Source organism: Pelobates fuscus, chromosome 4 (assembly GCF_036172605.1).
Source record: "Pelobates fuscus isolate aPelFus1 chromosome 4, aPelFus1.pri, whole genome shotgun sequence".
Classification (NCBI taxonomy): domain Eukaryota; kingdom Metazoa; phylum Chordata; class Amphibia; order Anura; family Pelobatidae; genus Pelobates; species Pelobates fuscus.
Genome location: NC_086320.1, coordinates 199,383,325 through 199,410,034, shown reverse-complemented (window position 1 = coordinate 199,410,034; position 26,710 = coordinate 199,383,325). Strand labels below are relative to the sequence as shown.

At 38.9% G+C, this 26,710-nt stretch overlaps 1 protein-coding gene across 1 annotated transcript in view; it reads right to left on the bottom strand.

Moving 5' to 3' along the window:
* The window catches only part of MYO10 (myosin X), a 206,799-nt gene that overhangs the window by 99,328 nt on the left and 80,761 nt on the right, over positions 1–26,710 (bottom strand). The window contains exon 3 of the mRNA XM_063451846.1: positions 17,065–17,223. Coding sequence (XP_063307916.1) covers positions 17,065–17,223 — 159 coding nt within the window. The remainder of the gene's footprint in view (positions 1–17,064; positions 17,224–26,710) is intronic.

The following is a 26,710-nucleotide window of genomic DNA, read 5'->3' as shown; positions in this document are numbered from 1 at the left end:
AAAATACGATTTAATCTCTACATTTCCAAGAGCAGTCAGAGAAGACTAACCTCGTGCAAATAAGCACTTACCAAAGGCCACACAATCCAGAGGGGACAAATTCCACAAAATAATCTGGTCCCTGCTGTGTATAATTCATCTCTTAATTTGGCAAATGCAAATAATAGAGGATCATAATAACTATTTTTCGTTGTAGCAGGCTTTTATATTTATAGCCAGTGTGCCATTGATGTGACAGTGATCCCATCATATCTCTGTAAATAAATAGGTGGATAACAATATAGCATCTGATAGCACATATGATTCAGTACACTAGCAAATACATGTAAATAAATGTGTATTCATCCATTTCATGTATTTCATAAAGATCCTTAGAATTCTGCCAGATACCAGATCTGTTTTATACCACAGCAGCAGTACTCACCCAGTTACACTGTGTAATAATTCTTGATTTAAGGGGATAGCAATGTATTACTCTCCCTGTCTTTGAGATCTACATGACACAGAAAGCTGTAGCAAGGACATATGTGAAATAAATAGACCACGAAATACAGGTTAACATTTCTGTTACTGAGCACATCACTTTAATTATTTAATTGATGATGTTGACTAGGTGAAATGTGTTTTGTGATGTGTTTAACAATAAAGTTTGAACTAGTTTATTTTACAGCAAACTTTATTTACATCGTCACATGCTGTTGACGGCAGGTAGAGTGCCCAAATATAAGTTTGCCTTGTGCCTTCCATAAGTTACCTGAGCCTGAACCATTTGACAAACTGCATATAAGTGGGGGGAGGGAGTGAAGGAGAAAGACCCTCTGCTCAAACTCCTTCACTATAAGCTGCTCTATACTACACTATTGTTACCTCACATAATACTTAATTTACCAACACATTGTATGGCTCTTTAGTGCTTATTATGTTTCTGACTTGTTATTATATTCACATGATGCATATATTTCCTAGTTCCATCCCTTTGAGTATAAAGAGAGTAAACAGCACAAGCCGTAATGCTATCCTTCATGTTCTAGGCCACTGTTTTGAATTTCAGATAAATTGTATTTTCCTAAGGAGCAACTCTTGAATGGAAAAACAGATCCAGAAATCTGTTTCCTGTTAGCCCACGTTGCAGTAATTACATTTCAACTAAAATACTACTTTCCTTCTCACATAGAATAAAGCTAGAACCCGCCACTTGTTTTTCTTCCATGGGTTCGTTTTACAACATGTTCCTTTAGGTGGACGGTGAGATATGATGGATTTTTTTTATTTACTCTTGGTTAACTCGTGAACACGTCAATTAAAATGGTTTAAGGACAAAACATAGGTGAAAATTGGACAAAAAATGAAAGAAGATTAAATAAAATGATCACATCTAGGTGAGTCCAGATGGGACTGTGATTACACCACACGTTTGCTCCCCAAACTCCTCTAGATGAATTTCTATGTATCCTACTGATAATCAGACCTCAAGCTCACCTTTTCCAGTCTAGACAGTACTCTCAAATTCCATTTTAAGCAAGATCGTAAACTCAAAGTCCTCTTCAGTAACATAAAAAAAGACTGCACATACAGACCGGTTCTATATATGTGCAGGCAGATTAACCACCTGAGCTCTGCATGCGTGGGTGACCATTGGAAGGTAAGCTCAGCTGCACACTGACAGCTTTCATGGAAACCTACAGGTATGTTGAAGTCCATGGTTTTTCAATGGATTTAACTGAATTCCCCCTCGTTATGCCCCTGCTTGAAGTGTGTAGACTTCTTGCTAACTTATAAAAATAATAAACACTCATCAGCAATTTTGCTAAGGACATCCAGATACAAAACTTTACTGGTTTAAGAGAAAATGCAGTTTTCATTGTAATGGATAGGGTAGTAAACAGCTTAATACAGCAGCTGGATCTATTCATTCTTGTCTGTTAGGACGCACACAAAACACAAGTCAGGAAAGTGAACAGGCTGTACTTCTGGAATGTAAATGCTGATCCATCATAAACAAGAGACAAGATAATTAATACCCTTGTTTTAGCTCCTAAACTGAGTTTTAGGGCATGTGGTAAATGGAATCAGTAATTCTTCCTGTCTCTTACTAATTTGTACTGGACTTCATCCAATTTTCTCCTTAAATTATACTGTACGACTAAGGTCACATTCTGACACCATTGCACTGTTTGCCTTGTCTTTCCCAATACAGAATTGTGTAAAAAAGATGTTAATGTGCTCTGCAGTTTCCAAGAATTCATGCACACATATATACAAGGATCTCAGCATCAACTTCAGTCAAAGTGCCCCTATTTGGGTGGCTGGTTTTGTGAACCATATCATGTCACTTGCAATGGCATTTGTAGAGACACACAGATGATGGGGAACAGCAAGTATTCATTTACAAATCACATCTGTCTAACCAAAACTAAAACAGGCGGGATGTGTCGGGTATCACATATAGGCAGAGAACTAAGGTGAGTAGGTTTAGGGTGACCAATTTACAAAATACTAGGAAAAGCTGTATTGACAAACATTTGTTTCTAGCTTGAATATTTGTAGATTATTACCTTGCTTTTTTATGAATATCTAGTTGTAGCTCCAATACTCCCTAGTGCGGAAGGAATCTGGGGCATTGGGAGCATTAATTTCCACACTAAAGTGTTTGCTGAGTTACAACTTACTTAAAATGTACTGTAGGCACTATAACCATTTTACCTTACTGAATTGGTTATAGTGTCTGGCATGCCCTGACACTTTCCCTCCATTATGTTAAAATACTTACAAGAAGTTTAAAATGTGGCCATCCAAAGTCTTCCTACTGGAGGTTTGTCTAAGGCAGAGGTTACACACATCCTTTTAGCATAATAAATTCATACTAGCAATGGGCCCTACGATAGGCTGAAAGTGACCAGCTGATACTCTCAGTCAATCACAGCCACCCATGTTATTTTGTTAAACAGGGCTCTTTCAACATTTATGGCCAGGCTCCTCTGCTGCAACTCAAATAATGCTAAGTGTACTTCCTTCCTCAGGACTCATAATTGTAGTCAACGTTCAAGGCATGCGAAGTAGTGCAAAGGTTTACTTTAGGTTCTGAGAGAGCTTGGTTTTCTTTTTTTGTGTATGCGTTTTTTTCTTCAAACTGCTCAAAAACACAAACCAGGTGACAGTGCTCACATAGTCTTGGCATCATAACCACTACAATGAGCTGTAGTAACTATGGAGCTTACAGTGTAGTGATTCTCTGACAACTATAGACTGGCAGAGACTTATATGAGTTGTTGACAATGTCATATGTCATATGTGCCTTCATTTGACACCTGCAGGCTTTAGTTGCAATAACAAAATCAGTCTCTATGTTCCTCTGGCTTTACATTTTACATCAATATCTGACCTTTCTGTCTACGTTTTTTTTTAAATGCAAGGTTTACATTTTTGTAAATGCACTATTAGACTTTTGGGAAGTGAAATAAAGTAATTTTGCAGTCAATGAGAATCACCCAGTAAAGGAAAAGTAAAATATGAACTTTCTACATAGTCTTGGTCAACACCATCATTTTATTATTGCCATATTCTATAAAAGTCCTTTAATCGCAACAAGGTTTTCTTTTCTTTGATGAATGAGAAAGGACTGAACATGGTCAGCTTTCACACCATTTCTGGAAACCGTTTCCAACGTTTACCTAGTGGTTTTGTGACCTGTCAAGTCAACAAGAAAGGCCTTAGATTCCTCCTGCTGTCTTGGACTGTGTGTGAGTTGCTGACTGCTATTGATGCAAGTCCAGTTTTTCTGTTTATTTGTTTTTAAGAACTCACAAGTCATCATTATAAACTTTGCTGCTTAAGATAGAATAATAAGCTTACTGTGGTTGAGATCAGCTCCCAAACAGATGTTCCAGAATGACTCAGAGCAACCTATTTTTAGAACAGCAGGATAAACATCTGGATGAATGCAACCATTCAGGTGGTAAGACATTGGTACCCGATACCTAGCTTAAGGTCAAGAGCTGCATATACATATACGTTTGCATTCCACAACTAATCACAGTCATGCTTGAGAAGACTTTAACGGAATTTTAAATATTGGGTAGTAATTCTGTTTACACAAATTAGACAAAGGACCAGGGGACTGTACGCTGTAGTGGTTATGATGCTTAGAGTGCCCTCTAAAAGATTTACAATTATTTATATAGCGCCAACATATTCCGCAGCATTGTACAATAGGTAGACAAAACAAGCATTTAATTTACAAATACATACAACCTATTGGAACAGTACCGTAGTTGAAAAATAAGCAAACGTGCTTACAATCATTTAAAAAATGTTTCGCAGAAAGCTTGGTATGTTGTCATTTATTGGTGAATGTACATACATCTGGGCTGCATGTTAAAGAATCAGATGAAATACAAAAAATGTTTGAAGACACCTGTGACTGTGTCAATAAATGAAAAAAAATCATGGACACCATTTAGTACAACTGTGCTATATTTCTGCTAATTACACTTTTCTTACACCTAAAGGCACCATTTAATTAAGGTGTGTTATCAACACTTTCTTATAATGAGAAATTGATCTGTAAGATTCATACAGTCTTATGGTCAAAGCAAAAAGGGTTTGAAGGTAGTCTTTGGCCACAGAAAACATGCACTGGCTTACATATGAACATCTCTTTTGTAGATAGTAAAAATTAAAATTACCCCTTTGATGCGTGAAAATAACAACCCGAATCATATTCTTTCAAAGCACGCATGGAATAATACAAGTGACAATAGAATTTAATGTTTCAATTTCTAATGATGTCTTTAAGGATAACATATTTAAATCCAACTTAGATGCATATTTCTAAGTACTCAATCAAACAATTATATACAATGGGTTTTAAAATGCATAAAATTGCATGTAACCTCTTTTTTCTCCATAGGACTTACATGAAAGGATTTTAGAGTTTAGTACATCACTCTGGGCAGGTTATTTCAAATCAAAAAGCAATAAATGTTAACTGAAAGGAAGGGGTTGGAACATTTCTAATCAAAATTGAGTTTGACTGATCCCACAGTGCACAACGCCTGTGATCAAAAGTGATTTACTGACAACAGACACAGTGCAATTAATTAGAAATTGGCCTGCAGGCTGTTTGGATGTAGTATTTTAGTGGAATGGAAAGTTCAAATAAGGTGCACCTATCTGATCCCAGGGACCACATTTTCATAAAACATTTGGTGTAATTAATTCAGATAAGAAGATAAGAAGAAAACTGTTAAAGAACAAAGTACATTGTATATGTGCCAAACACATACATTCTGAAATAACTGTGAAAACATGTTTATGTTTGCCTTAAAGCAAATCTGTCATTTGATTATAATTATTATAATTGTTCCTAATTCAGGTTATATATTGTTGGGGGTTTTCCTTTTTTTCTTCTTCTAATATTTCCTGATTGAAACAAGTAGTCGAGGCATGAATACAAATGTAAATAATTTTATAGTGCTTAATACCTCTTCCATTGTCTCACATCTTATTTAATATAAGTTGACTGATAGCTCAGTTGAGGCCAACTCCAGACATCAAGAGGCTGACACAGAATGGAAAGTCAATTTATATTTTGATAACGCAAATAGGAAGGCAAACTCATAGCTAACATAGCCATTACAACATATTGTCAGAATTGTAGTTTTGAAAACAAAAACATGCACAAACATGATTTATCCACTTGTATTAAGGCTACATAGTAACATAGTAATATGCATATATCTAAATATGGAATATTAACAGTTTTATACTAGTAAAAAGGTTTGTTACCCCAATACGAGGTTCTCTGGATTAATGACAGTACCTGATCCTCCACCTCCAGGGAAAATAAGGGGCTAAAAAAGTTGAGTTTGTCATTGTAAGGGTTTCAAAGGTGACAAACTCAAAATCCTGTCTGTTTCACTTCAAAATACAGCTCAGATTCATCACTTTTAAAAATGGTTGCAAACAAACAACATAAAAAGTTAATAGAGATACTATTTCATCTATTTCTTACCTTGATTACTGCAACCCATTTTATGTTGGTGTTACATATTCGCAGACCATAATAAAGGCATTTATCTCCTCGCCTCACTCTTGTCTTTTTGCCATGTTAACACTGCCTTCCTACATACACTGGCATTTATTTTAGAATAAGCTGAGGCAGAAATGTGCATCAGCTACATCTATTCTAATCATCAAGCTTTCTTCATCTCAGACTTTTTGTTTATACAAGAAATGAACTCTTCTCAACCTCACTCCGAACTCTTACCATTAGGACTAGATAAGGGCAGCCACTGGCCCTTTTCGTCATTCTATCAAATGCTTTTTTCTGTTTATCATTCATTTAATTAACCAAGTAAGCATCATGCTTTTAGTAGCTCACCGATCTCACTTCACAGACCCTGTGCCCAGTTTATATATAGTCTTCACCTTACTCATTGTTGTATCGTGTAAGCTATACAATGTTGTATATTAATATCTACCTTCCCTTCTAAAGAAACTGCTATGGGGCACTCGAGTAGGGTGCAAGGGAATGGGATCAAGGGAACACGTGGTAGGACAGGATAAAAGGAGAAGCATATTAAGTTCCTCTTCACAAACAGGAGCGAAGATACGAAGTGTAGAGGAGGAGGCAGGGCAAAGCGTCATTAGGCACATTAGGCGTTTGGGGATATGTGAGAAGGTGAATATATGGAAGATTTAGTATGTTTGTTTAGCAAAAGAGTGGGCACAGCTGTAGGAACGCAGCATAAACTCATAGTACAGGTAGTCATCTGTACTACTAGACTTCCTCCAGTAATGTTCTGGCAACTTTAACCATTTTTGGAGGTATCAGGTGGATTTGATATGCCAAGGTTACTATTAACTTGACAGACAGGGTGGGCAGTGATTGGGCATACCTTATCTAGTGTACTTCAATGGGTAGAGTACTAGAGTTGTAATTGGTAATTGCCATAGGAGGACATATAGTTGTAGTTGAGATGAGTGTCAGGAGAGATTGGATGTCAAACAAAAGCTACTGCAAATCAAAGGATATTTGGTTTATGCAGAGCCCACGTGTGGCAAGTGAGCGTGGTTTGGGGGCAGATAAGATTGCAGCTTAGAAAGTGGTGATGAGAGAGAGGAAGAGGCGTATTAGCGAAGTTTCGTAGAAAGGGTGGTGAAGATAAGGTCTAAATTATTACCATCTTGATGGGTAGAGGAATCAGATCCCTGCCAAGTTCTATGACGGCCATGGAGATAAGATTAGAGACCACGGAGGTAGTCAATGTGAAAATCTTTAATGATGACAGAGGGAATGACACAGATAATGGCTGTCAGATGTTACATTAGGTAGAGCTGCCTTCGGTTGCTAGTGGTAGCATATCACCATACTCCTTACAAACACAGCCTTGATGTCTACCATGTACAACAAAGGTTTCTAGCTCATGTATGTCAGGTATTTATATTTTTTTCAATTCTAGTTTTGCTCAACTTGTTTGGTAATGCATGCCAAAGAGAAATAAAAGGTATATCAAAATGTATTAGAAATCATTGGTATTGCCAAGTTAAAATGTTAATATGAGTCACATTATGTAGGGTTTAATTTAGATGTCACATTTATATATATGGCAAACAATGAATGCTGCCTTTGTTAGTATTATTAGACTACTTAATATTTGTTTAGTTTTAGCAGAGAAAAAAACATTTATTCTAAAAGACGTGTTCTTTTTTTTCCTTTCTAAGCACTTATTTAATTTTAACTAGACATGTGTTTTGAATATCAGGCTATATAAAAATCAGGCCCATGTGAGCACAAATTAGATATACCAGTCGAAAGGGACACTATAATACATGCACTCTGAGGTCTCCACAGCACCCAAAGCACCAAGCCCCTCTGCAGCCAATATGATAATTAACTTATCTTTATCCCCTTCTGCACTGGTGCTCTTAACAAATTAAGTCCATGTCAATTCAGTGGCAGTGAAGTAGTTAATAGCAATTCAACATGAATAAATCATGATAACCCTTACAAATAGTTTGGCTGTATTTAACTGGATGCAACTTTAAAATGTATAAAATAGTTCTGAAATGTTCTATAAGTTATTAAAATGATTTTTTACACATAAAACAATAAAACACCAGCAATCCCAGGTAGGCATGTAACTTGCTTTAGTGAGTGAAAGGGTTAAAAAAAAATCACTCTTTGTCTGCACTAGACCTAAAATAATGATAAACGTTCAACCTTAACACAATCCACACCTATATACACAAATTATAAAAGAGGAATCTTACATTGCCCACCAACAAATTAGATTAAAAACCCATAAAACACGGTTTACCAAGATGATCTATGAAACCAGAGTACTACTATGTAAGTCTATTCGCTAACGTGACTCTTATACTAAAGGGATATTTATTATGAACAAAAAATAGCCACCGCCAAATAGACAAATACAAAATGTGTAACAAAAAAAATTCTATACACCAAGAAACAGATAAAAATGTGAAAATTAACAGAAAACCATAATAACCACAGTACTAGTGAAATACTAGTATTTTTATCCCAAGAGCGCTTTTGGTAAGGAAAATTGAAATACATTACTAATTTGAATTGGCTTCCAAGATGGCTTTTTGCTCATCTCAAGTTCTAAGATAAACTTTCTGAGGAAGGACAAGGGGATGCAGAAATCCCACTTTTATGAGAGGTTATTTATTTAATCAGAAATATGGCTGAAAATGCATGCCATATATTTAAGTACAGGTGTTTCTGATCTCTTTGTAACCAGGTCCGATCATCTTGGTGAATCCAGTCAATTAATCCAAGCTCTGAGCTCAAACATAAATACATAATGCCACCGCTAAATAGCATCTGAATTATTTACAAAACTTTAAGAGAATGCTCCTTTAATGAACCTACACCATACAATGGTACTGGTATGGTGTATCTCAAGCTTTCTCTGACAGCTTATCTGAAAAGTCCCTGTGATAAAGGGCAGACACTGAACTTTCCTCACAGAGATTCGTTGATTTAATTCATCTCTATGAGGAGATGCTGATTGGCCAGGGCTGTGTTTGAATCATGTTGGCTCTGCCCCTGATCTGCCTCTTTGTCAGTCTCAGCCAATCCTATAGGGAAGCATTGTGATTGGATCTGGCCACCACTTCTGATGATGTCAGCAGACAGCTGTTTTTTTCTGAGGCAAACAGCATGCAGATCTACAGTTTCTGGCTTGAATACAGTAAGATTTTGCTATCTTTATAGAGGCTTGAGAGGCCCAGGGGGCTAGATGGTGGTGTTAACACTATGGGGTCAGGAATACATGTTTGTGTTCCTGACCCTATAGTGATACCATTTCAGGGTATCTTCCCTACACTAATAATATTTAACCTACTGCTTCCCAGACACAGTCCATCTCATATGACTATAATGGTACCTCTACTAGGTAACCATTTCATGCATCAACTAAATACATTACATTGATTGATAATATTTTGAAGTGGCAGCTCATATGAATAATAGATTTATTCTGTCACACTAATGATCTCAATTAATGATAGTCAGTGATAGTATGCATAATTTCCATTCCTCTTTTTGTGGATTTGGATATGTTGGGCTCATGGTTTGGCATGGGTAGAGTCAACAGTGCTAGTATAATGTGGGTAGGGTCCAAAGTATCTAATTTGATAATATGCAGCCCAGTGAAATTTCTCTTTTCACTACAATTTTTCATTGCATTGGTGTTCCATTTCCTGTCTCCTTGATCTTTGACCTCTAGACTGTTAGCTAATCATTAACATTTTACTTGTCTAATATCTGCATGTGCCAAGGACAATACTAAAGCACCTTTAGGAAAATCAGACTATTAAGGCTTTTAGTAAAAAAAAAACCAATTGACCTATAAGTACAAAGAATTGTCCAAGAATGTTTACTAAGGAATCATACATGAACTTAACATGTACATAAAATACATTTATAAAATGATACCAAGTTAAAGCAGTGTTATTACATATAAACGTTATATAAGTGGGACACATCTACCCACACAAGGTCAAGCTTGGATACCAAAGAAAAATGAAAACAAAGCAGAACTGTTGGCTGAGTGGAAAATTTCAAGAGGTTAATACAAAGTATCCAAGACACACTCTCCGGGCAGATACCATAACTTTGGTGAGTAGTAATAAATAATTATATGAGTATAACACTTAAGCCTCCCACGTTGTTACTCAGTTCCAAAAATAAAAGGGAGATAAAGAAAGCAGCACAATACCAACTTACCGTATATACTTGAGTATAAGATGAGTTTTTCAGCAAATTTTTTGTGCTGAAAAACACCCACTCGTCTTATACTCGAGTGAGTGGCTGTTGCCATAATACCGACAAGGGGCTGTTGGGGGCTGCAGAGAGCGTTTACTTACCTTTCCTGCAGCTCCTGTCAGCTCCCTTCTCTCACCTCCAGTCCGGTCAGCTCCCTCTGCAAATCTCGCGAGAGACGCGGGGTCAGAGCTCCGCGCGGCACTGACCCCGCGGCTCTCGCGAGACTTGCAGAGAGAGCTGACCGGACCGGAGGTGAGAGAAGGGAGCTGACAGGAGCTGCAGGAAAGGTAAGTAAACGCTCTCTGCAGCCCCCTCCTACACAGTGCACACCACTGGACCACCAGGGAGTGAGAGCCCCCCTCCCTGGCCATGTATTAAGCAGGGAGGGGGGACGAAAAAAATATAAATTAAAATTAAAATTATATATATATAAAAAAATATTAAAATAATAATAATGTAAAAAAATAATAAAATAATATAAAAAAAATATAAAAATAATAATAATAATGTTATGGACAAAAAAATAATAAAAATGCCCACCCCCCCACCAAGGCTCTGCATCACATACACAAACACACACTGCATTCATACACACACACACTGCATTCATACACACACACACTGCACTCATACACACACACACTTCACTCATATACACACACTGCATTCATACACACACACACTGCATTCATACACACACTGCATTCATTATATACACACACTGTAAATAAATATTCAATTAATATAATTTTGGGGGGATCTAATTTTATTTAGAAATTTACCAGTAGCTGCTGCATTTCCCACCCTAGTCTTATACTCGAGTCAATACGTTTTCCCAGTTTTTGGGGGTAAAATTAGGGGTCTCGACATTTTCGGGTCGACTTATTCTCGAGTATATACGGTAAACAAAACAGGGAATGTTTGCATTGCTCCCTCTTTAACCCCTTAAGGACACATACTCGAGTATATACGGTAACTGTATTAGAGATTGTAGTCTTCAAAATGGTTGAAACTGTGCCTACAAATAATGCCCCTATCGTAAAGAGGACGTTTATTATAATATGCTGTTTGACCAAAGATGAAGTAAAATAAAGGCAGTTTATTTATTAGTCCCTTCTGTTCTAAAGTGCTTAGGCTGTCAGCACGGCCTGTCACTAGCGGGTTGGATATCGGGTTCAGAACACTAATTTTTACTGGTTTGAGTCTTCAACAAGAGACATTTCCCTAGGGTCCCATGGTCGAATAGTTAACAGTACCAAGGGTTAAGAATGAAAAATAACAGTGTTATGTGTCTACTATACTATCAAGAAGTATACATATATGACCCAGCATTTCTTTTTCAACTGCAACTGGAGAACCCTGGCACCCTTCTCCGGTAAGGGAGTAAACCATTTTGTGGTGGTTTGCCGCTTTTCTTGGTCCTGCCATGCTTCCAAGATTGGCAGCTGAGTCATGGTCCAGGGTGGTAAAGATAAGATTAACTTGCCTGAAACGGTGCCTCGTGGGTGTGGCCATCTTCCTTTTCAAGCCAGTCCTCTTCAGCTCCTGGAGCTAACATCGCTGCTATACTCTTTCGCAACAGCATTGAGGTCTCCTCCGTAGACATAGCCAATTCCTTGCAGCGCTAACTGGCTATCGGGATATACACTGTAGCTCTGCCCAGAGTCTAAGAAAGTCAGGTGTAGGAAAAATACAGAGACAAAGTAGTCCCTGCTTTGTCTCTATATATCTCTTGACTGTGATGGAATTTTTAGTAAAATTGCAATACAGTGAAAAAAGTATTTACTCATTTTTCGGAGGTGGGGACGGGGAGTGGGAGTGACAGTGGTGGAGGAAGACAGTGCTGCTTTGAAGAAGCCAGTCACTACCATGCTAAAATGCATCATATCAGCATACATTATATATCTTTTCCATGAGTAAGAAACTGCATTTTCAAAGCAATCGATATTAGTGCAATGTTCTGTACATTTTGTTATAAGGAGATTTTTTTTTCAGTTCTTCCTGTAATTATTGATTGGGTGTGTTCAACGCATTTTGAAGGGACGTTCACTGAAAAAAAAAAAATGTTGTCTCTAGGACACCCCATAGGGACAAATCTATACATTCTTCCTTTCAAATGACCTGGAAATACTTTTGTGGAGTTAATTGCTAGAGAATAGGTTTTGTTCTATGCAAATGTGAACTAGAGTTATTCAATTACTTTCCTTATTGAATGCAAATAAAACTCAATGTCACATACACATTTTCCATATTCCAGACTGTGCAGATTAAATTTAGTTTAATATTGGGATACAATTGAGCATGGATTTTTATGTCCTTGCCTGAGGAAGACAGAAGTCATCTGATCAATGTTTTTTTTTATCAGCCAATTACAATGCATGCATTCCTCTTTACAGTGGCCCATTGTGTCATTTCATTGATTGTCTTCTAATAGCACATGGCCTTCTGTCCTGCTGAGAAGAGTAACTACAATTCAATGTGTAACATCAGTGAATATCAGTATTCTATACAAATAATGTATCTCTGCATACACATACCAATTTTTTCTTTCTAGGGCACACATTTAGATTGGGATAATCATTCGTCCTCTTAGGCACTTCTAAATGGACACAGAATAACTTGTCCATGATGTTATGAGTAGATCACATTCTGAAGTACACTATCTGAAAGTTCACATGATTGATTTAATAACTTAAAGGAATACTATAGTGTCAGGAATACAAAAACGCTATTGACTAACATTTTTAAAGGGACCCCAATGCTGGATCAATCTCCTCCTCCAGCGACATCACAGCATATGCATATGCAAGGTAAGCACCGCAAGCGCATTAGACCTTTCCCATAGGACAGCACTGAGTCAATGTTTTACGATGGGGATTTTGAAGACGCTGGATGTCCTCATGCAGAGTGTGAGGACATCCAACACTGTTTCAGAAAGTTAAACTCAGTGAAAATGCAGGAAGTATGTTAAACTCAGTGAAAACAACCAATAGAGATTGTCTTAACCCGGCAATGTAAACATTTCAGTTTCTCTGAAAATGCAATGTTTTCCCTTGCACAGTGAAGGGTACACAGCACTTCCCCCAGATCACTCCATTGAGATAAAGTGGACTGTGTGTGCTCAGTGTCCCTTTAAATAGAAAAATTAATCAACATCATTAAATGATAAAATATGGAAATTAATGTAGTAGTACAGCGTTTTCATGACTGCAGTTAGATGTCAGTTGAATTGTGATGCTATGTAAATATATTTTTTAAATCTCTGAACAAAGGCAGCTGACATGTATCTCCATGGAATTCAAGCAATTGGGCCAGAATAGCTGATTGTCACGGCTAAACCCCTGTCTGTGTGTATGCAAGACAGAGTCACTGACATAGATAAATCCTGGACAGAACATGTTTGCATACCACCAAGACGGACAGACCCTATTTGGGACCCATGGCCCCATAAAGTGCAACAAGAACATGCCAATGAATGACCTTAAATAAAGATACAACTAATTTGTTTATATGTGAAAAGAATTCAGCAGCATTCTGTGCATGGACACTCCTGACCTAGTATCAGTCCTAAATGTGCATGTTTGTCCTTTTGCTTTGCTCCCTCTGTCCTGCCCTGATATCACAACTCTCAATATTAGCAAGTATATTCTCCAAGACAACTAATCTTCAAGCGTTAATATGTTTGCCTATATTTCAAGCTCTGATCTGCAAACAAACGCAGTATAATGGATAAATCCTAATATTTTCTAGTAGTAATGCCAACACATTATAGTTAGTAAGTATTGCAATTCTTTCTGAAAACAAATAGTGTTCTTTTAAATTTTTTATTAAATTAGATCTCCGTTTGTATGCAATACCATAAAGATAACAATCTATGAAAATGTAATTTTAGTTTTTGTTCAGTGGTTTTATGGTTGGATTTAGTCTCCCCCAGCATTGAAAGACTTTGTGTAACTGATCCAACCTTCCCACACTTTATAGAAATGTGTGGAATGCAATCCATTATGAACAGGAAACCTCAGGATTGATACCAAATAAAAGCCAGTCCTAATGCACTAGTACTGTCTTTTGAGCAAGATTCCTTTTAATGGTGCTAAACACCAGTCTACAGCTGCACAGAGTATCATATGTAGAATCAAGAATGAAATGAAATCATGCAAAAAAGCTAATTAGGAATTACTAACTCACATGCAAAGGGACAATACTTTATATGGAAGTCTAATGGTTATTTTAAAGGGACAGTCCACTACCCCAGTTATTTTTGTATTCACTACTACGATTATATATACCTCCAATGAAAACATGTTAACATTTAATTATGCATCTTATTAATTGGTATTAGTTGGTGGTATATCTAAAAACAGCTTGCAAAAATCTGCAGATTTCTTTTCTGAAGCATTATCAATTCCTCCCCTTCTAGCCAAGTCCAGACTTTCTGTGGCTGTCCAATCACAGACTTCCCAATGCAACTCATTGAGAACATGTTGCTCTGAGCAACTGCCTACCCTTTTGGGTTTAGCTTCACTGAGTTAACCAAACCAGGCAGTAAAAGGACCAGCTGTCTGACAGCCAGGAGTGTGTAACTAAGTTAGTTTATAAGAAATGCCAATTTCTACTCAAATCTACACTTTGCAATCACTTCTGGATACTAGGCATAGGGCGATTTGCACCACATAGTACAGACCAAAAATAGTTAAAGAGTAATCTAAAACACAATTAAAGTCCTAAACTGGTCACATTTCAGTTGTGTAACTTTCAGAGAGCATAGGATTGTAACAAATTCCTTTGTAAATACATGGCAATGCGGTTTTCCTTTCATTTCTACTCAGATTATTCCCACTGGATATCAAACACTGGTTTGCAAGTCCAAGATACCGCTTTTGTTCTCAAGAAAATGAAATAGGAATAATGGAAATTCAGAAATGTTTCAGAACATTACAAGTAGAAATAGGCAAAAGAAAAAAAAATGAAAGTAAATAACAAGGTCAAACTAATAAGATTTGATGTGAATTGCTGTTACACAATGTGTACTGTACAATGTGCAATCTTATTTGTCTAAAGAATAAAAAAGAAAGAAAGTGCAGACACTGTTCTACAAATACCTAGAAGCAATGGGGATAACATCATCAATCCTTTTAAGAAAAAATATATTTCTGTCTAAAGCGCTTTGGAGTAACACTGTGTAACAGTTATCCAGAACTGATGTCAGAGAATTTGAAACCACACTTTCCATATGAGTACTGAATGAAAAAATCATTAAATTATTGTCCTACCAGCCATGGTGACAGTAGGGACTGAGGTTCTATTTAAGGTACAAATGTAATGTTTTCTTTGTCCGGTGTTTCGGTGGAGAATGTGTTTTCAGACAAATCAACTGTGACATCAAGACTGGATTTCTTACACTAAATAACTTCCGCAAGTAGGAGGTAGGATCTGCGTGCTGTTCTTTAGATTTGACACCTTGTCCTCAAACACCGTGTAAGGAAAGGTGAACACAAACTGTGCAGTGGCAACAGAAATTAGAATAAATGTATTTCTACAAATGGCTTGTAAACTCACAAAAAACATGCAACAAAAAAAGGAAAACAATGATACCAGACATGATTGCAACTATAATGTTACTTTAATCAGCATTGCCCTCTCCTGATGCAGTAATGTTATTTTAATCTTATAAAAAACACAAACTTATTAAAAACAATGCTTTGAAAACCGAATTGTTTGAACAGGGTTCACATGTCAAGATTTTCCATAAGCAAACTAGGTGCTTGCCATAAACGCCGCTTGTCACAGCAGGAGATAAGTGGGATGGCATTGGTATTCTTGCCCACTTCCAGGTAAACCATAACCATTTCTGGGGCATAACCTGTCTTTTTGCTTGCACACCCAGACACCCTACATCCCTGTACCCTGCAAGCAAAATCACAATTGTTATCAATTATTATCATCTGACAAATACTAGTGGGGCGGCACATGTCCGATCTGTGGTATTTTTATGTAGAGGACTCTATCATGTATCGTCTGGCCCTGGAGGTGCACTGAACCCAAATGCTTCTTTACATCAGGAAGTCTGGGCAGCTTGTGAAACAATCAAAGCTTTATTTATTTTTACAATTGTGTTATTTTAATCGTTAGATAAACACATTTTCACTGGAGAAATCCAGTTCAAAGCTACTTTATTTTTATTTTTTCCTAATGCTAAAAATGTATTCCAGACTTGCATGCCCTTAAGAAACATCTACATATCCATAGCGATGGGCTAATAAGACCTTATCATGCACACTCATGCATACGTGTTAGGAACATAGAATGTTTATACAAACAGAACCTTTACACTTGTATAGTAAGTAAACGAAACACCTGCCAAATCATACCAAACTGGTTTCATGCATTTGTGGGCCAATACTGAAGTGAAGCTTGACATATCTACTAACTTGCTCTCACTTTATTTCCGATGAATCCTTATTATCACAGTGGTTCTGTCAGTCTTATAGAGCGGAGAGATTAGTTTGAATCTAAGGTCAGTGCATGTTAACAGCTTTGCATCAACTCCAGCTACATATACTGTTAGTCATCATTATACCTTTTATTCTAGCCATTCACATTGCTTATATGTTGCCTCTCCATTTATATTTCTTTTAATTTGCGCTCACATTCCTGCCTCTAATTAATTCTCTAATGCAGTTACTACACATTACCAACATCCAACTCTCTGAAAAATAAATACATGCCTGAACACAAAGAACAGACTGACATTACATGAAACTTACATATATTTTGTCCTGTTGATATCGCTGGAAGAGATTATACATTATAGACCCTTCATGAAGATCACACAGGGCTGCCATGTCTTCTACTCCATTGGCACTTGTTGGATGCATAGTAGTCACCTTTTGACGCGTAATTGTACTTTGTTTATAAGTGAATACCTAAATTACAAAAAAATATATATTATTAACTAAATATAATCTCAATAATTTAGCTAAATTTATAAACATATATAAACATCTCATCAATGTTTCCATATAGGAGAAAAGGGAATTACGATGATACATTATTTTGGGAGTAAAACATTATACAATAATACATAAGAGAGTGTTTGATGGCAGTGCTGTAGGAAAGTACTACTGGACAGAGGACAGTGTTGCGGGGTTAATCCCTGACTTGCTAGGGATCTGGAGAGCTGAGGCCTTGCGGTTGTACTCTGCACAGGAGGAAGATGCCACCCAAAAACCAGAGACTCTGAGTGGGTCATAAAGTTGTAAATATGCTTAACATTAGGAGAACTGAATCGACTGTGGAGGAGCTCATCCTTCCCAGCATGGCAGTCAGACCCTGTCTCTAACTCTGAAGTTTGTGTACTGAAAGTAGCACTGCCTTCTCGAGGGTGGTCTCAGATTTCAGATTCCCTTGAAGGAGGAGATAATGTGCAGATTCAATGATGGCATTCACTTCACAGGTTTGTTTATCTTGCACCACACAAAATTCTTTTAAGATTGGGCAAAGGCCAGGGTGTATATTTTCAGAAGAAGGGCATACCAAATCATTATTCATAACTTTAATAGTAAGATAAAGAATCATAATTCATAACCTTATTGTGCTTTCTTTTTTATTATTTAGCCAGTCAGTCGTTTATAACCTGATCAACCTTATCCAAATCCAAAACATCCACCATTACCAACAAGGATGACTTTGACACTCTATTAGCGTAAAATACTACAACAACAATGACAGATTAATGAAAAAACAAAGGCTGGGGGTCCAGACACAGCAGTACAGATCTTCTACAAGGGTCCCATACACTTCTGAGGTGAGCCGTGGATATTTAATTGCTTTCCCACATTCTATGTAACGCCACACTGACAGCCAATTCCCAGCTGGCCCTCTATCCACAGTCACAGGACTATCATCCAAAATCTGCTCTTAAACATTCTAATTATGCCTGGAAGCTCCTAGCCTGCCTACTACCTTCTCAAAGATAACCGCTAAATGACAATCTCCTTGCCATCATGCATATGTCGCCACAGGTGATATAACCTGTCGCAATTTATTTTAATAAGACCATCGTGCAGGATAGATCTACCATGGGGCCTAAAATTTATTTACAAACTGGACACACTGGAACACGATGGAAAGCAGGCCTGATAAAAGACTACATACACTGAATTTCTCTAAGACCAGTCCAGCAATCAGAAGGTTAAATCTGGGGCATTGTATATTGCAAGTATTACTATATTAAGTCCGGATAATACATACCCAGTATACCTATACTAAATCCCAAAACCTTGGCCTTATGGGGGTGAGAGGTCCCAGGTTCACATTACAAGTTGTGGAATGCAACATCCTGCAGAGAACTCGGGAGTATTTTCCAACAGTCTAGGAACATTATTAATTGCCTCCCTTAATATACAAAATATTTAGTTGCACATAGTGCAAAGATTATTTCCAAGAATTGCTAGATTTGTATATGAAACACACATGAGAAAAGAGTTATTCCATTAAATATTTGAGAAATCATATGGACATTCTGATGCAGATACTAGCAGCAAAGTATGCGTTCTTCTGCACTTTATGTCTTTTATGGTATATGTAACTGCTATATTAGTAAAACTAACTCATCTGTTCCACTGTGACTGCAGATCTGATATTCACAGCCTGCATTGTGTGGATTCCGGATCTAGTAATAAATGCGACCTCTGACACACATTCCACAGTTATTTGTCCAAATTTTCCTGTAAGTTACCTAGCAGACCTCCTTATATGTCTGTACAGAAAATCTCTTTTGTGTAGACTATTTTTACTGATGAAAAACAGACCCCCACGTAACACTTGGTCTTATGTTTAATATTGTTAGCGGAGTAAAGAAATTCTGACTTGGGAACAGGTTTATTCTAGGCTGGGATTTAGAATAAATTTATAAAACATGTACTGTCTTATATTATATATATATAATATATTAATTTATTTTGCCATAGATTCATGTGGCTTGAGACACTGGACAGCCAGATCCATCTTCCATTTAAATCCTTGTGAAAGACTTGTGCACATTGAAATAAAGCTGGGTAATAAATGTGCACAAAATGTATATTTATCATAAATAGTTACCTTCACCAGCTGGAGGGTTCGTGAAGATTATTGCTGGAGGTCACTACACTACAGATACAGTATTCAATTTACCCACTCGAATGAGGTTCATGACTGCTGGACATGGTTGGGGGACCTCGGTTTTAGTTTTACTTCTCTAGTTTATGAATACAAATGACCGGGATTGGATGACATGGGTTAAGCGTGCTATAATTTGTGCATACATGGGAGCAAGGGATCCTCTTGCATCTGGGCAGCAGACTTGATTTGAGCTCCACACAAAGTCCCTCCTGCCCCGCCCTTCATACTTCTATTTTATATGGTTTTATGGTTTGCCTTGTGTGTCTTTTTTCTGTTCTTGTTGTTGCCTCACTTCTGGGGGTGTCATTCCAGAGTGGAGCTGATTGAATAAGCTCCTCCTTGAGGAGATATGTCTGGTCCAAATTACTGTTTAAATGTTGGGGCTGCCGGCTGCTAAGGGGCAGCAGTTGGACGAACCAATTGAATATCCTGGCACTTTAAGTTTAACTTTAAATAAGGCTGCGGACTGTGCCCTTAGCCAAAAATATTCTTACTTCTGTACTTTATTGGGTTAGGATTTGGGGTTTGGTTATTGGTTTTCATGTGAACATGTCCCTATAACACTATGGCAATTTCAGTTTGATTGTCATTATTGTAACATATCTGAAGGTCAGTCCATTCACAAAGATCCACAGCGATGTTGTAGAATGCTGAAGAGATAAACATCACATAGAACTCCAAATGACAAGTTTGATTGAAAGTCAGACTAAAAACCATTCACTCCAAATACAGAGTGCCAAAGGGTGTCATTATTATGCTTTGAAAGGTTTTCATTACATTGGCTTTAAGGCTATAAGGTGTACATGTTGGTTGGCACTTCTGTTACCTACCAACATTGGGGTTTCGATTAGTGTGCATTATAATATTCTTTTTGCAAAAAATCCTACATGATTTTTAGCTAATGGGAAGAAGATTCAACTGATGATTGTATCTACATAATGAAGCCTGATGTTATATACAGGCTCACTATGTTAAAGGAACACTATAGTCACCTAAATTACTTTAGCTAAATAAAGCAGTTTTAGTGTATAGATCATTCCCCTGCAATTTCACTGCTCAATTCACTGTCATTTAGGAGTTAAATTACTTTGTTTCTGTTTATGCAGCCCTAGCCACACCTCCCCTGGCTATGATTGACAGAGCCTGCATGAAAAAAAAACTGGTTTCACTTTCAAACAGATGTAATTTACCTTAAATAATTGTATCTCAATCTCTAAATTGAACTTTAATCACATACAGGAGGCTCTTGCAGGGTCTAGCAAGCTATTAACATTGCAGGGGATAAGAAAATCTAAATTAAACAGAACTTGAAATAAAGAAAGTCTAAATAGGGCTCTCTTTACAGGAAGTGTTTATGGAAGGCTGTGCAAGTCACATGGGAGGTGTGACTAGGGTTCATAAAGAAAGGGATTTAACTCCTAAATGGCAGAGGATTGAGCAGTGAGGCTGCAGGGGCATGTTACATAGTTACATAGTTACATAGTTACATAGGTACCAAAACTGCTTCATTAAGCTAAAGTTGTTCAGGTGACTATAGTGTCCCTTTAACTATCTGCTGAGACGAAAACTGTTTAATAACACATATATGCAAATATAGTAAAAACTGTTTACAGGGGGGCGGGGCCTGACAGCCAAGATGGCCGGACGTGTCTTCTGAGGGCTCCTGTATCAGAGGGCACTAAAATGCACAATCTGCCTGATTTAAAACGATCCACGACACAAGCTACCCAGGTATTGAACCAGTGCCACACGAGGAGCAGAATGGTACCAGTCCGGTACCAATCCGCCACGGGAAAGTCCATACCGGCCACGCGGCCTAAGCGGGGTCTGGAGCATGGAGGAGGCGGCCGACAGCCCGCATACAAGCGCGGACAGAGCACAGCCCTGCTACCCCCCCCTTTGGACCGGCGGGGGTTATCCCGGCCCGCTTTGGGGACGACAACCCCTTTGCGAGACCAAGCTACTACTAAACGGGACCCACGAGGCCCAAACAAGATGGCGGCAACCAGGCAGTCTGGGACGAAGCGCTCACTATACCAGCCTCCCGGGAACATAGCAGAGTTCTGCGACAGACTTATTGCTCACCTCTGCACAAAGCTCCACACCCAGGGACAGGCATTCAGGCGGGCGAGGAGGGAAGCAGCGGCATGGATCCGCCCGAAGACAAGAAGAAGTATGAGCTGGAATCCTCCTCGGGCCCCCAGAGGGGCGATTAGGGGTCAACGCCGGCACTTCATACGGCAGGAATCGACGCCAAGCCCCACGGACGCCGGCAATTGCTTCCACACAAGCCAGGGCGAGAGCTGCAGACATAGCCAGCCAGAAGGCCACCCGGAGGCAACAAATCCACTGGGCCAGCAGCAGACTTTCCCAAATAAATGGACCCACACCGTCTGCAACGACGTGCACCACCACCGGTTAAGTGCAGCAAGCGTCCGCACACACACACCAGGCGGGGGAGCCCATCACGAGGACTGGCACCGGGCGCAGAACAACCAGGGGAAGAACGGAGACACCATACTGAGACACCTCACTGACTTTCTCCTGAAGCACATACACGGTGTCGGATGAACATACCGCGGACCTGACTCTGACAACCCTCCCAACGCCAAGAAAGATGACTGCAAGTTAACACTGTTATGTTATTGTTTTCACATTAGCTTAGTTGAGCATTATTGATTTTATACATACTGCATAAATGCTTATTCTAAACCAACGCTGCCCCCTAAATATGCTACTGCTAAATATGCAGGTCTATAATGACCATAAATAATTCTAAAGCACTCAGTTTTTTTTTTTTTTTTTTAATCTTATAGAGGTACACTGCTTAAGTATACAGTTAAAGTCCTGAATTACAGTCAGACCCGACCAGATGGCAACCACCTCTCCAAGTAATGTGACCTTGGTCACTCAGAAGCGCTATCTAATCTGCTGTGACATTGTGCAGCCTGGTATGTAATGGGGTGTTTAGTCCACAGCTGTTGGCCATTGGGTGCTCTCACCTGTTTGTTTGCTCTTATTTTAACTACAGTTTGCTTAGCGAGTTAAAGTAATGTGTATGACAATCTACAAATATAGATACTCATCTTGACGTTTTTATAGTTTAGAAATAAGCGCAGAAAATCTACTGAACTAAGCTGGGAACATATACTACTTAGATCCTTATCGACATGTTTAAACGTGTTTTCCATAAATGATAAAAATGTGCAGGTAACTTTTAATACGTCTTTGTTTAAAAATTTATGTTATAATACGACAATCACTCGCCTGTTACTGCTAAAAACATATGTTATTACGCCATGTTTAACACACTGAATGTCCATCATCTTGACCTTTTTACTTTACTATACACTCTTTCAGTTAAGCTTGTTTATAAAATATAAAATGAGGCCGTTAATCTGCGGAGATATTGCAATTTACCGTGATATGTACAACCTGTATGACCCTTACATGTCTCCCTCTCTTTATTCTGTACCACCATAATCACTTGCCTCAATAAAATAAAGATTGACAAAAAAAACTGTTTACAAAATGAGCTTTGGTGATGTTAAACGGTATAAAGCAATCTGGATTAAGGTTTCTTGGTGAAATTCTTACACCAGGGAGCACAGCTCTGGCTAAGGGAATGATTCCATATCATTGGAGAGTGATAAGCTACAGAGTAAAGGTGGCATATTAACAGCAGATGTTTGGCTAATGCCAAGTTCTGAAGGTCAAGGGTCTAGTTGCAACACCACATTTTTCAGGCATTTCTTGCAAAAATAAATAAATCAAAGACTCGTCCCTTTGAACTTAGATTTTATTTTTAGGGTAAAGACTGGCTCAAGATCATTTAAACCCCTCGGGGGAAAATTACCTTGATCGGACAGGAGGTTAAAGCAAGGATCAACCAATTCCTTGTGTCAGAAATATTCTACCCTGGTTCTTTGTTTCATTAATGGAAGATATTTGGTATTTTTTCTAATGTCAAAGGTGAATCCTAAGGATGTATGATGGGGTTTCCTTTTTAAGAAATGTTTGTCTTTAGAGCAGTTTTGACATTTTTGTTTTTACTTTAAGCTCTCCCATTATAAACATGTCTCAGCTCTATATTCCTAACACTGTAGTGTTCCTTTAATAGTAGGTTCTGCATATTAGCTAGCAGTTAATATATATTTATATTTTTACAAACAAAAAACAGAATGTCCTTGCACTCAGGCTAAAATATTATTTAAAGTACCGGGTGCCTAACCTTGGGGCTTTTGTATCCAAGAAAAAACATAAATAATCGCTGCACTCACGGTCTTTAATAGAAAGAGTTCCTTTATTCAATACATGTAAATCATGTATAATTTTTATTTATTTTTTACTGTGCTGAATTTAATACAATTAAATGAGACTCCAGTTACTCCATCTTTATATGCAATTGAAAGAATACCACTGTGGCTATACAATACAAATGTCACTGGAGTTACACAGCTGACAAACACAACAGGCTGGTGTCCCACTTTTTTCTCTGATTAATTGTATCTCCATGCAGATTACAGAGCAGTTCGCGTGCACTGCATGGCAAGCTCTGTTATGTATGCCTACGAGAAACTGGTGGACAGTTTGATGTTTCATAAAAAAGAAACACTTCTGGATATAAAATATATCAAGATCAATGACATATAGTAAGACAGGATAGAAACCAATAAAGAAAACATAGAACTATGGATTTTCATGGCATTGTTTTGTTTTATGGTATAATTAGGTGTTGGGAGTATGGGCTCTGCTGCCAGTAAAACTTATGCCTGATATTTTATGCAAGTTTAAACTTTATCAAATACGATTGAGGTGGAATTATAAAAATAAACAGAAAAAAAATCTCTTAATTTTTAATATACATTTGAGTGATTTGCGGAGTTTTATGCTTTGATTATATAGCCACACATTATGATGTGGGTGTGCAGAAGACAAACAACCCACTATGATTAGTGCATGTATTATAGTTGTGTGATATGTTCCGTTGAAGCTCTCAGCATCCACAAGGTTGGGATGGATGTGACACCTGCTTTTCCAACGCCTGATCAAGTTCCTTCCCCTTTGACCCTGCAATTTTGCAAGCTCCTCTTTTTCACTTTGTACATCAGAGAGCCCATATGCTTAAGTAAACATTGAAGTACCTTTTAATGTACTTCACTCTTTTAACTTTGTCCACCCCTTGATGCTATCTGTAAATGTTCACCCTTATGGTTTTGTTTAGAATGAGGTAGTAGTAAATGGACAAGCGTTGTTGGGAATTTTAAGGTTATATATTGTGAACACACATTTCTAACTTTGTATGTGGCTTTCAATCTGTAAGAATGAATTCTAATAATGTATAACCAGCCAAAATGCCATAGTAAGTATTTTCCAAAAGCAACCATCTGACTGAAATAGCCAAGTTTTACTCTGCTATTTCTGCAAGAGTGCCTACATGTCTGTCCGAGTCACGGCCACTAGAGGCATTTAAATCCTGCAATGAGATCTTTGCAGTTCCTGCAGAACATCAATGTTACATCCAGGGCCGGCCTTAGGCCTTTGGGCGCCCTGTGCGAGAAATCTTCACAGCGCTCCCCCTTCCCGTTCCCTCCTCCTTCCCCCCCTCCCCCTTCCCCCACACACAAACACACGCAGGCAGTCACACACAGACAGCCACACACAAACACACACACACACAGACATAGAATGTGACGGCAGATAAGAACCATTCGGCCCATCTAGTCTGCCCAGTCAGTCACACACACACACACACACACACAGGCAGACAGCCACACACACACAAACACACACAGGCAGGCAGCCAGTCACACACAGACAGCCACACACACACACAGGCAGACAGCCACACACACACACAGGCAAACAGACACACACACACACAGACAGTCACACACACAGACAGTGACACACACACACGCACAAAGGCAGCCACACACACACACACACACAGGCAGACAGTCACAGACACAGACAGTCACACACACACAGACAGTCACACACACACACACACAGACAGTCACACACACACACACACACAGACAGTCTCACACACACACACACAGAGTCACACACACACACACAGACAGTCACACACACAGCCACACACAGGCAGACAGTCACACACACACACACACACACACACACACAGGCAGACAGTCACACACACACACACACACACACACACAGGCAGACAGTCACACACACACAGGCAGACAGTCCCCCACACACACACAGGCAGACAGTCACACACACAGACAGTCACACACACACACACACAGACAGTCACACACACAGTCACACACACACACACACACACACACAGACAGTCTCACACACACACACAGAGTCACACACACACACACAGACAGTCACACACACAGCCACACACACACAGGCAGACAGTCACACACACACACACACACACACACAGACAGTCACACACACACAGACAGTCACACACACACACACACACACACACAGACAGTCACACACACACACAGACAGTCACACACACACACACACAGACAGTCTCACACACACACACAGAGTCACACACACACACACACACACACACAGCCACACACAGGCAGACAGTCACACACACACACACACACACACAGGCAGACAGTCACACACACACACACACAGGCAGACAGTCACACACACACAGGCAGACAGTCCCCCCCACACACAGGCAGACAGTCACACACATACACAGGCAGACAGTCACACACACAGAGACAGTCACACACACACAGACAGAGACACACACAGACAGTCACACACACAGACACACAGTCACACACACGCAGTCACACAGGCAGACAGTCAAACACACAGACACACAAACACACACACACACAAGCAGACAATCACATAGTTACCTCTGTTCCTTGTGGAGGCAGACAGGCAGTGCAGCTCCTAGATTCTGGTTGTTGGGGGAAGCAGGGACTCCTTCCTGCTTCCCCTGCAGCAGTTAGACGGCATTTTAGCTCCGCCCTCGGCACACGCTAAGCCCCGCACGCTAAGCCCCGCCCACGCCGCAATTTTTTTTTCTATCCCGGCCATGTGTGAGCTGTGCGGCCGCAGGGCGCCCCCTGCTCCATGGCGCCCTGTGCGCCCGCACAGCTCGCACACCCCTAAAGCCGGCCCTGGTTACATAGTTACATAGCTGAAAAGAGACTTGCGTCCATCAAGTTCAGCCTTCCTCACATATGTCTTCACTTGCAGGGGTTAAAAGTTGCAAAA